This window comes from Watersipora subatra, chromosome 3, assembly GCF_963576615.1.
Source record: "Watersipora subatra chromosome 3, tzWatSuba1.1, whole genome shotgun sequence".
In the NCBI taxonomy this organism is placed as follows: domain Eukaryota; kingdom Metazoa; phylum Bryozoa; class Gymnolaemata; order Cheilostomatida; family Watersiporidae; genus Watersipora; species Watersipora subatra.
Genome location: NC_088710.1, coordinates 63,764,497 through 63,779,935, shown reverse-complemented (window position 1 = coordinate 63,779,935; position 15,439 = coordinate 63,764,497). Strand labels below are relative to the sequence as shown.

Genomic DNA, 15,439 nt, shown 5'->3' with positions numbered 1-15,439 from the left:
TGACCTTAAAAACACTGTTGAAGACGAGACAACTGGGGAAATCCAGACTGCAATTTATTTCAAGAAAATAACAGCGATTTATTGTTGAAATCAAGTAGGATGGGTAGAATGGATGACCAGCAATGACATTGAAAGATGGTATTTGAGAATAAGCCATAGCCAAAACCTGTCATTATGCAGCACATGGTGCTCATATGCTGCTGTTGTATAACTTTCCATTCCTTATACATTCGCTGAAATGCCACTCTTAGTGGTATCATCAATGAGTTCACAAATGTCTTTAGAGTTTTTGTATGCTGATGTCACAGTAAGTTCCAAATGGCAATGAAAGGTAAAAAACACATTCTACCATCGCCGCTGGCTCTAGTGATTCCTTTCTGGTAAATGCTGAGTTTGTGTATAACGCAATCAGGACAAATCTGTTATCGTTATATAGTGGTTACTAAATGTATTTAGAAGAGTTATAAATTGTTGCTGCAGTAACTTGGCAAAGATAAGTTATAAAAACGTTTAACAACATAGTTTATGAGTGATTTCAAGTGTTACTTTTTTTTTGAAATTAGCATAAAATTAATTCAGATAAGTTTAGAAAAGTTGATGACTGACATCTGTACTGCCAGTCTGTGAATTATTTAAATTGCATTTATTGGTTGATGAATATGTCGAGGTGCTGTAACCAGAATGCTTTCTCTTAGGTTTTGAAGAATTGACTCAGTCAGTTAGAGTGGATGAGAATGAGCCGGTGGAGAAGAACTTCAAGCTGCGCCACAACATTAATGTCCTGGCCTACCACAATTACTCGGATATGCAGCGTGTTCTTCAGAACATGACAGATCAGCATCCAACTGTTGCTAAAGTTTACAGGTGTGTTTAGGGAAAACTAGTGATGCAAGCTGGTAGTTACGCTAAGTTTTTTTACTACATACTAGTACCATGGCATTACAGTGTACAATTTTAGGAGTATTGTTAATATGCCATATTTGGTATAGAGAATATTGATTAAAGAACAAGCTAACATAAGCACTTGACTAATATTGTTGGCTTACATATATTTTACATACAGGTAGTCTATGTTTAACAACGGTAATTCGTTTTACAAGCCCGTCAATAAATGATTTCTCCGTTGAATAGGTTAAGCCATTTCTTCATGATTCGGCATTTGTGTATCTTTTAGTTTTTTAGCCTTTATACAATAATGCCATATTTCCTGTTGTAGTAGTTTTTTATTAATTTCTAATTAATTTAATTAAATACATTAATCATATATTTCAAGATTTAAAAAACTATGCTAGACTAAAATATCGGTAGTGAATGGGCCTAGTAGATTCGTACAACAATGTACTACTATACTTGCAGTATTTTATGCTAGTACGCTGGCAGTCCATTCCAGTGCGTCATGAGTGATCATCACGTGTAATAAGTATACGCACAATTATTTTGCCATGCAGCCGGATTTATAAGACATAAGATTTGGACAGACGGTCGGACGTGGTTGTTATAGTAAAGATTATAGTAGATTGTTGAAATACACATAAATTATTTAACCGCTGTTCTACGCTCGATCGGGTACAATTCTAGTTGGTTGCAACTCTAGAAAATTAACAAAAAACATGTTTTTTAGCATAACTCATACAACTTCAAAGTTGTTTTGTAGCATCGGAAAGTCAGTGGAAGACCGTGACATATATGCTGTCAAGATAGGTGTGCAGGAAATGGCAAGCGCGAAGGTCGCCATAGTCGGTGGTATCCATGGCAATGAGGCCGTTTCTACAGCTTTAGCCATTGAATTGGTTTCCTATCTCCTCCGCAGCAAGGACACTGACACAAACATTGCCAAGGTAAGCAAGGCAGAATCTATTCAGCCATGTGGTATTCAATCAGTCATATATATATGTATATATATATATACATAAGCGTAAGATCCGAGTAGTACATGTCTATATATATATCTATATATACCTACATGTACTAGGCGAATGCCCGGCATTGCTCAGGTAATAAAAGTCTTTGCACAAAAAATTTATTTTTATTTAACATATAACAACAGTTACAATTTTAACTTTGAGACTACATATCATGAGAAAAGTGTTTTGTGCAGTTTAAATACTTTAGGAGAAAAAATAAATTGACTGTAAAGGTTTTTAAACGTTGTCAAACCATTGTAACCTTCAAACTTCATATCATTAGGAAAATGTTTTGTGCAGGTCAAATAAATTAAGAAACAAAATAAAACAACTATAAAAGTGTTTAAATGTAAATGTGAAATAATTAGCAAGTAATAGCTAAATTAAGTCTATTTTGCTACGATTACAATTCACAATAAAAAATGATTTGATAATGATACAATTAATACGAACTGAGAAAACAAAACAAAAATCCTGATTATGTTGAATTTATAATAGCAATTCGTGTTTAGAAATGTGTGTATAAAAAAGGTTACTGTTCCAACAAAAGCTATCCATCAAAACTTTAAATACGATGGTACTGGTACCTCTCGATACTGGTGCAAATGTAAAAATGAAATATCGGACTGTCTTTGTTTGATACTTTGTCTGACCAAAGGGAGATAATTATCCGCGTGAAAGGTATTAGCCTTTACCGATTTAACAAGTTTCCGCAAAACCGGAAATAGAAGTGTAACGGCGCATTTGAAATTGAAACGGCGCATTTGAAATTGAAACGGCACATTTAAAAATTAAAAAAATAGGTAATGGTAGTGAAAAATTGGTTTTTAAACAATTTCAAAAATGACAAATGCAAAAGGTAATATTAATCAATAATCAAAAGTGCACATCTAGTGTGTGCATATGGTATACGGTGTGTGATAGAGCGATAGCATCGTAAGAACAGCGTAGTTTGGTGGTTAAATGCACGGCTTGAAACTTGCGGTTGCAATCTTAGTGAGTTCAAACCCAGCAGAATGCGAGCTTTTAATTCTAAGATTCCAATCGCTATAGCTAGACAAACCGAAGGACACACAGAAAAACTCTGAGATTTGTACACATGTACGTGTATATAGATATTTATATTTATGTATATATATGTTTATTTTAGTATTACTTTACTGTATTAACTTATAATATAGTAAAACTCTAGTTGTAATTATATATACATGTATGTATATATTTACAGTGCACCTTCAGGTTACGATGCCCCTGTTATACGATTTTTTCGCCTTACGCGATGGAACACAATGGTTCTTTCGTCCTCGCCATATGACTCCTATTTCGACATACAAATTCAACAAAAATTTCGTTTAAAATTAAAAGTTGGCACTCGGTGTGCTTATTACGTTGAAATAACAAAGATGCCGATATGCTGTTTGACGAAAATCTCACAACGCTTGAAAGAGATACGATGACCTATCTTTCTCAGCATTCCTCATGTGAGAAGTGTAATATTTTCCTTTCAAAGCCAGTGGCAAAGTTGGAGTTGCGATTCCTTCAAACAAAAGGTCAGGGATCAGACAACTTCTCTTAGCCTGCTAACACAAATCCACTTCATTACATACTAAATTTATTTAGTATTGATACATTTTTGCCTCCTCCTTGCTTTACCCATTACATATATGCGCCAAGTCTCGTCACTCCAAAGGTAGAGTAATAAAATTTCATTTTTCCTTTCGATGGCCATTAAATGGTCGAGTATGCGAGAGGCTGCTTCCGAAAACAGCATCGCTCAGGCTTTCTTGTCAAATAAGGTTGATAAAGGTTTTAGCGAGGTCGGCTAAAAGTTATAGTGAAAACGAAGCCAGAAACCGTTAGGTGATAAAATTTTAGCGATGAAGAAGTTGAAGTTCAGTGAAATAATGAAAAATACATACTAAAACATAGGTTTAAGTGCGTGTTTAGTAGGCTAAATTCATTTAAATTAAATTCAAAGTTAATGTTACACGTCTGTCTCGAAGGTAAAAACTCTCTACGGTACGTACATTTTATTACAGATCATAACCACTAAAGTTACTGTAGGTAACTATAGTTACTAAGGTTAACATACTATTTTGTTAGTAATTTTTAATATGTACAGTACGTATATAAAATTTTGATGATTTCACCAGGGGATGTTTGCATTAGATAATTTTCATGGGTTTCTATAGCCCGCTATTTGATATTTTCGCTATACAATGCCAACCTTGGAATAGATTAATATCGTATGGCAAGGGCGCACTGTATATGTATATATATATACATATATATATATATATATGTATATATATATATATATATGCATTTCATTTTTATGCTAAACATACTTTTTCAGTTATTAAAGGAAACTGAGATTCATGTACTTCCTCTTTTGAACCCGGATGGAGCTGTAAGGTCTTTGGATGATTGTTATGAAACAGAAGGTCAAGGCAATGCATTAAATGTAGACCTGGATACAAACTTTCCTTCCATTTACCGTAAGTTCATTTAATATCTTTCTGCCCTCCTTGTTATTCACGTTATTGATTATGAGGACTAATGCATTGTACTACTGTTGCATTAGAAAAAATATGGTAGTGTTGCTGTTGATGTATTAGACTTTGATTGGCCTACGTTTGTAGGAGCGGAACCAGTCTCTAAACAGCAACCTGAAACTGAGGCAGCCATGTCTTGGCTTAAAAAAAACCAGTTTACACTTTTGTTGCATCTTAGAGATGGTAATGATGTTGTTTCATATCCCTTTGACGCGCCTCCAAAGAGCGGAGCTGGTATGTGTACTTCATCGCTTAATATCTTTTGCATCTCAAATGTTGTGTTACTCTGTGTATATCAATGTGCTTTTTGGCTAAAGGTTTGCTATATCAAGGTAGTATCAAGCAATAATTCATGGTTTGTTATCTATTGACAGGGGTGCATAAAACTCCTCGCTCGGGCATCTTAGAGTTTCTCGCCAAGTCCTATATTCAGGAAGATGCTGTCAAAGCCTTCATTAACAAAGACTTGTCACAATATACTACATGCTATCATTCTGGTGAGTTTTTATACTAATCTTACGAGCAGCTAAAAAGCAAAGGTGTAATTAGCTAATTAGTTTAGTATGGTGTACTCTGCAGAGGTGTATTGTATCAGGATTTGGCACAAACTGTAAGATCACTTACAAGTAAAATTTTTGTATGTCAAATTGACAAAAGAAATGATATTCAAGTTAGCAAGTAGTAGTAGTGGATATTACCTTTTGGTATTACCTGATCTTTGACAGATACACACAACTTAACAGTTAACGGCGCACTCTTCATGCTTCACTTTGGAAGTCTTGTTGATTATGCCTTCACTTCTACGGGTGTTTTGCCTCTCACTATCTACACCGGTTGCTGTCATAAACCAAAGGCTATGGAGCTCGCACAAGTTTGGAACAGCCATCGATCCGCCCTCTTCCGAACTATCCAGAAGGTATGAGTCTAGAGTAAATAATAATGGATGTGCGGACAGTACTTGAAATTATATTTTTCTAATATGTAGAAGACGGTGCAGAAGTTAGTCACTGGAGAAAAGGCCACTACCAAAAATCATAAACTTGTGACTTTTCCATTACCAATCTTTTATCAATGACTTCATGTGTACACATAGTACATAAGTATCTGTGTACACATGGTACTTGAGTATCTGTGTACACATGGTACTTGAGTATCTGTGTACACATGGTACTTGAGTATCTGTGTACACATGGTACTTGAGTATCTGTGTACACATGGTACTCAAGTATCTGTGTACACATGGTACTCAAGTATCTGTTTACACATGGTACATAAGTATCTGTGTACACATGGTACATAAGTATCTGTGTACAAATGGTACATAAGGATCTGTGTACACATGGTACTTGAGTATCTGTGTACACATGGTACTCAAGTATCAGTGTACACATGGTACATAAGTATCAGTGTACACATAGTACATAAGTATCAGTGTACACATGGTACTTGAATATCTGTGTACGCATGGTACTTGAATATCTGTGTACGCATGGTACTTGAATATCTGTGTACGCATGGTACTTGAGTATCTGTGTACACACAGTACTTGAGTATCTGTGTACACATGGCACATGAGTATCTGTGTATACATGGTGCTTGAGTATCCGTGTACACATGGTACATAAGTATCTGTGTACACATGGTACTCAAGTATCTGTGTACACATGGTGTTTAGGTATCTGTGCAGTCTCCAACATCAAAGACATTTGTATGCATAAACATAACATTCGATATTTTAATATCTTTGCTTGAAAATGTTTCGAATGCAAAATGAAATTTGATGCCATTGTTATCAAACAAATTTTTTTCAAAACGCAAGAGGGCATAGAGCTATTACCATCCAACTATTATTTAGGTACATGTGGGCTTGGAATTGAATCTAAAGGATGAGGCTGGCCATCCAGTCCTGAATGCTCTCATAAAGCTGAATGGCTACCAAATTATTGCAAAATCCGATGTCGATGGTATTTTCTACACGATGACCATGCCTGGCAGTTACGAAGTTCATGTAGAGGCGCCTGGCTATGAGCCTGTTGATTTGGTGAGTGGAGAGATTGGATTTGTTTGATTATTGACTCTTCTGCATTTGTTTGAAACAGCTGCAGCCCATTGACTCATCCATACAGCTGGTGGTGTGTTTGATAAAACAGTTAACTTACATCACAAATTAGCAGTCTGAAGACGGAGCTGCTCTTAATGCTACCAGTTAAGTTGGTCAGTTTTATTAAACAATTTTGTCTGGCCGATTGTCTGTTGGATTACAATGTTCCAAGGGTGTGAGACACTGTATGCATTGACTTGCAATTTGTAATTATTACTTTTTGTGCTCGTCTTTTCAACTCTGTAATCTTCACCGTTGTAAGTTATTGGTGTTGCAGAGTGTGACAGTTGGGCAGGTAGAGCATGTTTCCAAGACGGTTGTCATGTTTCGTACACAGCAGATTCTCGGTATGAGTAAAAAGTCATTCATCGCTGGAACAGGTATGATGTATTTGTGTATAGACCATGTTGTAAATTGCACTAATCCATGTCTAGCTCTATGGGCTAATGTACAAATTGATTGCAGTGACGTCATGTCAACGAATTCTCAAAAATGATATTTCAATAATGTCGTTTAAGCTGCCAAAATGCCTGTTTTCTAATTGTCAGGAAAAGTACAGCCATGCCAAATATTTATAAAAGAATATTCTTCATACAGTTCTGAACAAAGTATTTCATTATATGAAGTCTTTTTAGCTTTTTCAATATGGTCATCTAGTTTGTACTAGTATTGCTTTTGCGTTGTATTATTCCTTTGCTATGTTTTTTTATCCCCTGACTTGCGGCAACATCTGCCCGATGCCTGATGATAATTCACAAAGTAAGAGGCTCAATGACTTAGTAGAGTTTTGCCTATTTGTCTGTTCTGTTGGTTCACAGTATTCTGGTCATCTGCGGTTTCTTTGAGGCTTGGGTAGCTGCTTTATAGTTAGCGATTTCAAATCACTTACCTCTTTTTAGAGTTTGTCTCGCACCTATTATATGTTACCCTTGGAGCTGTTTGTGGAATGTCCGCACCCCTTTGTCAAACTCGCTGCAATGCAAGCTAATTGAGTAGAATAGAGCACTACTTGGACACCCTTTCAATTTACACGAATAGCGCTATTTTATTATGGTAGTTTATATGAATAATTGTTATGACTGTACCACCTACCTACTGTAAATCATCATTGCTCCTGCCCTGCAGTGTTCATGCACTTCAGCCTTTATAGCTAAAATGTTCCCGTATGAGATAAAACTATGCCTGACGTCAAGAATTTTTATTTTAATATCCATTAGATATCTTGCATTCTGTTTACATGACAACACATTCTCTGCCAATTCGTATTTAATATGCGCAACATTTATTTTTCGTTTTCCACACTTTAAGGATTTGTCATAATACATGCCCTACCGGTAGTCTGTTAATAATGTCATAATTACCTCTGAAAGATTGGTTGTACTGTTTTACATAATACATGCCCTACCGGTAGTCAGTTAATGATGTCATAATACATGCCCTACCAGTAGTCAGTTAATGATGTCATAATACATGCCCTACCGGTAGTCAGTTAATGATGTCATAATTACCTCTGAAGGATTGGTTGTACTGCTTTACGCCTCTCAACTTTCACCAGTCAGGAATTCCGCAGCTTTTTTCTTGCATGTATTTTAGCTTTTATTTCTTGTTCTGGCTGGATATACAGTATGATATTCAGTAAACCTTCTTCAAACATCATTTAAATGAGCTTTTGAATAAGTTTCATTAGTTGTACATGTTTAAACTGTCATACTGATCTACCATATATGAGTTAATCTTAGAATTTATGTAAAACTAATGTAGCTGTGCTACCCGGCTTTGCCTGGGTATTAACAATCAGCTTATAAACAATGAGAGGTAATGAGAGTTGCCTGCCACTTGCTATTAGCCTGGCACATTGCCAATGTATAATTTGAGTAATTCGCGTATTTGCTCCCATATAGCGACATATATTGCTAGTGAAGCGATCAAGTTTGTGTTTGGTACGGCGTCTCACTGTTGAACCGGAGGGTCTGAGTTCAAATCTTCTGCAATACTGAATCATTATTCCGAGATATCATTGGCTATAGCTGGACATACTGAAAACAGACGATAGACTTTGAGAAATATAGATATATATAGATAATTATGGTTTCTCTTAATTACTAACTTTACTGACAAGTCTCTGAATAAGCTTTCATTTTGCAACTCGTGTAGATTACCATACACCGGGTTGCCTGTGCTATCTTCTGTATACATCTAATTCAATATTAGCGCAATAAAGCTAAAAACTCAGAGTTGTTTGTCTAGAAATACAGGCAATGCATTTTTAATAATGTTTTTGCTAGCGTGATATCTAGTGTAATAGACTATATACACTCTCTTTCGGTTTATTAGGTTTCATTAAGCAGCTGCTGATATTCAAATCGAACTTTGGGTTGTAGTTGCAGCTGCAGTCTTGCTGGTGTTGAGCACTGTTCTTGTCTGCTGCTGCTGTTACAAGGAGAAATCTTCAAGACTTTTCAAGGGAAATGGTTTTCACCCAGTGAGAGACTACGACGATGAAACAGATGGAGCTGGCTACACCTTCAATAGCAAAACTGCCTTGCTCAGTGACAGCTATAAAGATGATGAAACAGATTCTGATTTTGACGTATTTGATAGGCCGAGACATGCGAATGGAAAGTCCTACAAATAAGATCTCAACTTAGCATTTATTTTCCTATATTATCGATACATTGTACCTTGTAATAATTGTCCAGGATTAAGAAATGTTATATTTTGGTCCTCTGTCATTCAACATCATTCATTTGAGGTGGATGTCAGACTGGTTAATTACCATTTATGTGCATGTTTCAGCTGCATTACTAACTAATGTTGTAATAATTTATGCTTGCTTTAGTAAATCATATTTTTTATTAATGTTTAGGTTTTAAAGTTTTATGTCTACAAAAGATACTGATCATCAATGAAATGAGTAAAATGTTGGTAAATATGAAAAATTTTGATTTTTTTAGTTACAGCCGTTTTGCCCTTACACGAAATATTTTAGTAATATATTATTCACTCATGTTTGATATTGTTGAATATAAGGAACTGAATAGTTCAGAAAATGCCCATTTTCAATGTTTGATAATCGCTGACATATTTGAATAGTTTGAAGAATGGCTGGTAGAGTACAATATAAATCTTAGTGCCGATACCAAGTGAGCATTTGATGTAATTTAAGTATGAGTGAAGTCTTAAAGGCCGCTGGGCCAGATGAACTGAGCACCTCACTGCTTAAGCACGTAGCCCCCTATATTGCACAGATTTTTACCAAATTAATGCAGCACTCTTTCTCCACCCACACTGTCCCGAAGGATTGGAAAACTGCTACTGTCATATCCATTTTTAAAAATAAAGGTAGCAGACTCCTAACTACCGCCCAGTCTCTCTGACATGTGTGTTATCAACAACCACAGAGCACCTAGTAGCACATTCCATTCATAGCTTTCTGGACTCCATTGAATTTTTCCACGATTGCCAACATGGTTTTTGCTTCAAAAGAAGCTGTGAAAGCCAGCGGATCCTTACATCACATGACCTTATTGACTCCTTTGAGCTGGTATCCAAACAGATACAGCTATTTTTGACTTTTTTAAGGCCTTTGACACACTGTCCCATAACAAACTTATATTCAAACTCGGGCAAACCAAACTGGATAGCTCAACTATCACCTGGGTCGAGAACTGGTTAAAAGACCGGACACAGACCATTTTTATCAATGAAACATACTCCAAACCATGTCTGGTCTCATCTGGTTGTGCCCCAGGAATCTGTTTTGGGCCCCTCTTTCTGATTTTTATAAATAATATGCCAACAGCCATAAATACCTCTAAACTCAGATTTTTTTGCTGACGATTCTCTCCTATATTCACAGATTGAGTCAACTAATGACTGTGCAGACCTCCGATCAGACCTTGATTCTCTCATAGACTGGGCTGGTAAATGGCAAATGGAATTTAACATCCCTAAATGTGAGACAACGTCTTTTTTAAGGTCCTAGGAAAGCCTCTTTTTTCACAAATACTTAATGGTAGGCCAACAGCTAACATTTGTCACTCACTTTAAATACCTTGGAGTTATCCTTAACAACAAACTTAACGTTAACCTCCACATAGAAAAGACCATAACTAAGTCTTTATCTACCCTATACATGCTGATGAGGTCCCTAAGAAGTTGCTCACCCAAAACCCTTCAAAAAACTGTTTTTTTAGAGCCATCTGCCACCCAGTTCTTGAGTTTGCCTCAACTGTCTGGTCCCCATTTTTATCGAAGCACATTAACTTTCTCGAATCAGTGAACAGGAAAGTTTTTAGATAGGCACTTAACCTTAACAAAAACTACATGAACTCTGACCTCATGTTTGTGTGGTCATGGGCCACTCTTGCAGAGCGTCGAAGAACTTCTAACTAAAACCTAAAATCATTACTAAAGAAATCGCAATCCCTGTGGATTTTTACTTTAATGCCCACCTACACAGGCCTGCCAACTCTCACACATTGGGCGTAAGACTCATACAATCACACCAAAGAAGAAATGAAAATGAATGAGAAATGCGTGATATTTTTGCCCCAATTTCCACAATTTTATATATACTATCATTGATACATTAATGGCCCCAAAACCAAATCTCAAGCATTGCCCCACTCTTGGGTTGGCAGGCCTGCACCCCCTGCACCTACACTATACACGCCACAAAAGTACCAAAGGCAATATTAACGCAAACATAAAAAAACATTCCTTTTTGTGAGGGCCCTTAACAATTAACTCACATTTTCCTTACTCTCTCATTTAATCCCTTTTCAACATTTTTACCCCCGACTTGCTGTTAAATTCAAAAACTCAATATATAATATAAACTAAGAGTTATCTTGTCATGTTTTAAATGATGATATCGCTTTAATGCCCTGAACGCTATTAAATGTACAGTTAAGGCGTGGTCACACGAGCACCGAACCGACGTAGGATCGGTTCGGAGGCTGGTTCGGTTCGTGGCACATGTCACACGGCCACCGAAGTAACTTCGCTTCCTTGATACCATACGAGAGACAGGACACGGTTTCATTAGTAGTGTTGCGTGTCATAGACTAACACTATAACACTTCGAGTGATATTACATAACACAGTTCATTCACTAATTGCTTCACATATATTAGCATTTTCTGGTACACATTGTTATATAACTTGTCATCATATTTCTCGTTTTATGAATTAACGCAATACAACACGCACCACCCGTATCCGGCGGTGTTAGTAAAACTTGCAATCTTAGCCGTTTGTTTATTCATGACAACATTCAGTGATTAGCAAATTGATAACAAAACATGGTGCCCCGAGTGAGGAAAATATAATCAATAGACTCAGAAAAATATGGAGAATTTACTAGCGCCCAGGCCTATCGATAATGGCCAAAACTTACCGAACTCATGGAAGATATTCAAAAGAGACTGAACAATTTTTGGTAGCAACATCCAAAGATGAGGTAGACAGTAAAATCAAAACAGCACTACTACTACGAACAATTGGTAAGAGAGGAAACCTAATATATGAATCATTTACTTGGGTTGAAGATGGAGACAAAATTAAGTATGACAAAGTTATTCAGCAATTCGACAATTATTGCAAACCCAGAATCAACTTGATAGCCAGAACACATGCATTGTTAACCTGTAAACAAGGCAATCAGACTGTGGATGAATTCATAACTGAGCTACATACTATAGCTTGTTTGTGGGACTTCCAAGATATGTACAACCGTATGGTCCTACACGCCCTTATTCTAGGCATCGAGAATGATAAAACTCGCAGAAAGCTCTTTGAACAAAACGACGCAGACCCTGACAAAGCTGTAGAGCTGTGTCGGCGAGAGGAATCAACCTCCAAAGACTTCAAAAACTTAACTGGAAACAGTAAAGAAGAACAAGCATATGCAGTCAGACATCGACCACCATTTCCGAATAATTCAACAAGAAGTAATAGAAACCCCCATACAAACCGAACTGCATCAAACCCACCAGAAACAAATTCAAACAAGGAATCCAAATGTGGAAACTATGGACTGAGTCACCCTCCACGATCCTGCCCTGCGTATGGAAAACAATGCAATAACTGTAAGAATACAACCACTACGCAACAGTATGTAGATCAAAGGCCCAACAAAGTGTAAATCAACTCTCATGGAACTATTCCTCTGACAGCGAGGGAGAACAAGTCTACAGTATTACCACCACTGAACGTAACCGCAAACTTATAGCTAACATTTCTGTACAGATCGGTAACAAAACAGTGCCTATTGAATTTCAGCTTGATTCAGCCGCATCGTGCAACACACTGACTATGACAGACTATGACAGACTAGGGAAACTAAACTTGACCCCAACTAACACAACATTAACATTGTATGACCAAAGCAAGTGCATTCCACTCGGATGGACAGACCTGATGATAGAGGATCAAAATGGACAATACACATCTCGAAAATTCCTTGTCGTGGACACTAAACAGCAGTTTACTATCCTGGAAAACCTGTTAGCAATTAGAGCTGCTCAAGCTGGCCGAACAAGTCAATGCCACATCATCACCCGACAACCAGATTGACAACTTGACGAATTTGTAGACGTATTTACTGGACTTGGTAAACTAGACGGACTCTACGACATCGAACTAGACCCAAACTGCCGACCAGTGCAAGTCAGACCACGTAAGGTACCACTGTCAATGAAAGAAGATCTCATAGCAGCAATCGACAAATTAGAAGAGTGCGGAATTGTAGCCAAGGTAGACCATCCAACTGATTGGACAAGTCACCTCCAACCCGTCCGAAAACCTAATGGCAAAATCTGCGTATGTATAGACCCACAAAACCTCAACAGAGCAATCAGAAGGAACCACTCCGTTCTACCCACCTTAGAAGACGTGCTACCCCAACTCAACAACGCACGCTTTTTCTCCCTGTGTGATGCCAAAGAGGGATTTTATCAGATTCCACTGACAGACTCATCCACTGACCTGACTACATTCTGGACCCCTACTGGCAAATACAAATATCTGCGCATGCCATTTGGCATTACATCAGCTCCGGAAGAATTTCAAAGACGACTGACGGAAGGGCTAACTGGACTGAATGGTGTGACAGTAGTTGCAGATGATCTTCTCATATACGGAACCACACGACAACAACCTTCGAGCACTGCTAGAACGAGCTCGAAAAATAGGCCTGAAACTAAACAAGGACAAATGCCGTTTTTTTCAAAAGGAACTTCCTTACATAGGCCACCTAGTAACCACCGACGGCATAAAACCAGATCCTAACAAAGTAACTGCGATCCGAGAAATGCAGCACCCGACAACTCAGCTAGGAGTAAAACGTTTCCTGGGCCATGTTACATACATGGCCAAGTTCGTGAAAAACCTAGCGGCAGAATCAGAACCACTACGACGACTGCTGAAACAAGGCAATAGTTTCAGCTGAGATACTGACCAAAAAGCTTCGTTTGACAAACTAAAGACTATACTGACCGACTCCGACACACTACAATACTTTGACGTGACTAAACCAGTTGTATTGCAAACCGATGCATCCACCGCAGGCATCGGTGCGGCATTGTTTCAAGATGGAAAACCAATAGCGTACGCCTCGAGAAGCCTAACAATGTGTGAACAACAGTATGTACCACTAGAACTCGAATGCCTCGCCATAGTATATGGTACTGAACGCTTCGACCAATATATTTTTGGACATTTTGACGTTACTATCTACACTGATCATCAACCACTTATCTCGATTTTCAACAAATCGATCCACAAAGCGTCGAGGCGCCTTCAGGCCATGCTACTACAACTACAAAGATATCCAAAAGTCAAAGTTGTCTGGAAGAAGGGAACCGAGCAGATAACCGCCGATCTACTATCGAGGGACTCATACTTTGGCAAACCCACTCATCACCAACCATTGGAACACCTATTTGCAATTAATGTAACAGATACCGACAACCCCATACAGGATGCCCTAATCAAAGAAGTGGCTTCAGCTACCAAGGAAGACAGCGAATCACAGCATTTAATCAAGCTCATTCGCAGCGGGTGGAGCGAGAAACAGGCTGACCAGCCCACTTATCATAAGTACCGACACTTCAATGAGGAACTAACAATCGAACAAGACATTATCTACAAAGGTCAAAGAGCGGTGATTCCAAAAGCGTTACAGAGAAAAACACTCAACCTCCTACACGCCAACCATGCTGGTATAAACTCCACCCTGCGACGAGCACGCCTCACTGTGTTCTGGGTTGGCATGTCCGACGACATTAAACGCCTAATTGAGACATGCAACACATGTCAAATAGACCACCAACAGCAGCAGAGGGAAACGCTTCAGAGTCACCACATCCCAACGGCTCCATGGACTAAAGTTGGGGTAGATCTGTTTGACTTTAGCAACGAACAGTATCTAGTAATCGTTGACTACACTACCGACTATTTCGAATTCGAGAAACTATCCAACTCCTCAGCAGAAGAGGTTATCCACAAACTCAAAAAATGCTTTGCCCGTCTGGGAATCCCAAAGGTTGTGCAATCTGACAATGGCCCCCAATTTACATCGCATATGTTCACGACATTTCGAAAAAAGTGGCAGTTCGAACATACAACCAGCTCTCCACACTTCCCGCAATCCAACGGCAAGGCAGAGTCCGCAGTGAAAATTGCTAAACGAAACTTGCGGAGGTGCAAAGATTCCGAACTGGGAATGCTCGAGCTGCGAAACACGCCAACGGCATCGATGGACAAAAGCCCAATTCAACTCTTGCTAGGCAGAGCCACAAGATCCATACTCCCTCAGACCACCGACATCCAGACGACCAACGCTGAAGCATGGCAACAGAAACAAAATAAGAAAA

The 15,439-nt window shown here is 38.1% G+C and overlaps 1 protein-coding gene across 1 annotated transcript in view; it reads left to right on the top strand.

The window, feature by feature from the left end:
* LOC137390008 (carboxypeptidase D-like) overlaps positions 1-9,618 on the top strand; it is a 35,821-nt gene extending 26,203 nt beyond the window's left edge. Inside the window, exons 19-27 of the mRNA XM_068076229.1 lie at positions 696-864; positions 1,655-1,838; positions 4,261-4,402; positions 4,547-4,693; positions 4,834-4,956; positions 5,185-5,375; positions 6,315-6,500; positions 6,838-6,940; positions 8,942-9,618. Of these exons, the coding sequence (XP_067932330.1) occupies positions 696-864; positions 1,655-1,838; positions 4,261-4,402; positions 4,547-4,693; positions 4,834-4,956; positions 5,185-5,375; positions 6,315-6,500; positions 6,838-6,940; positions 8,942-9,195 (1,499 nt within the window). The 3' untranslated portion in view covers positions 9,196-9,618. The remainder of the gene's footprint in view (positions 1-695; positions 865-1,654; positions 1,839-4,260; positions 4,403-4,546; positions 4,694-4,833; positions 4,957-5,184; positions 5,376-6,314; positions 6,501-6,837; positions 6,941-8,941) is intronic.
* Positions 9,619-15,439: the final 5,821 nt, after the last annotated feature.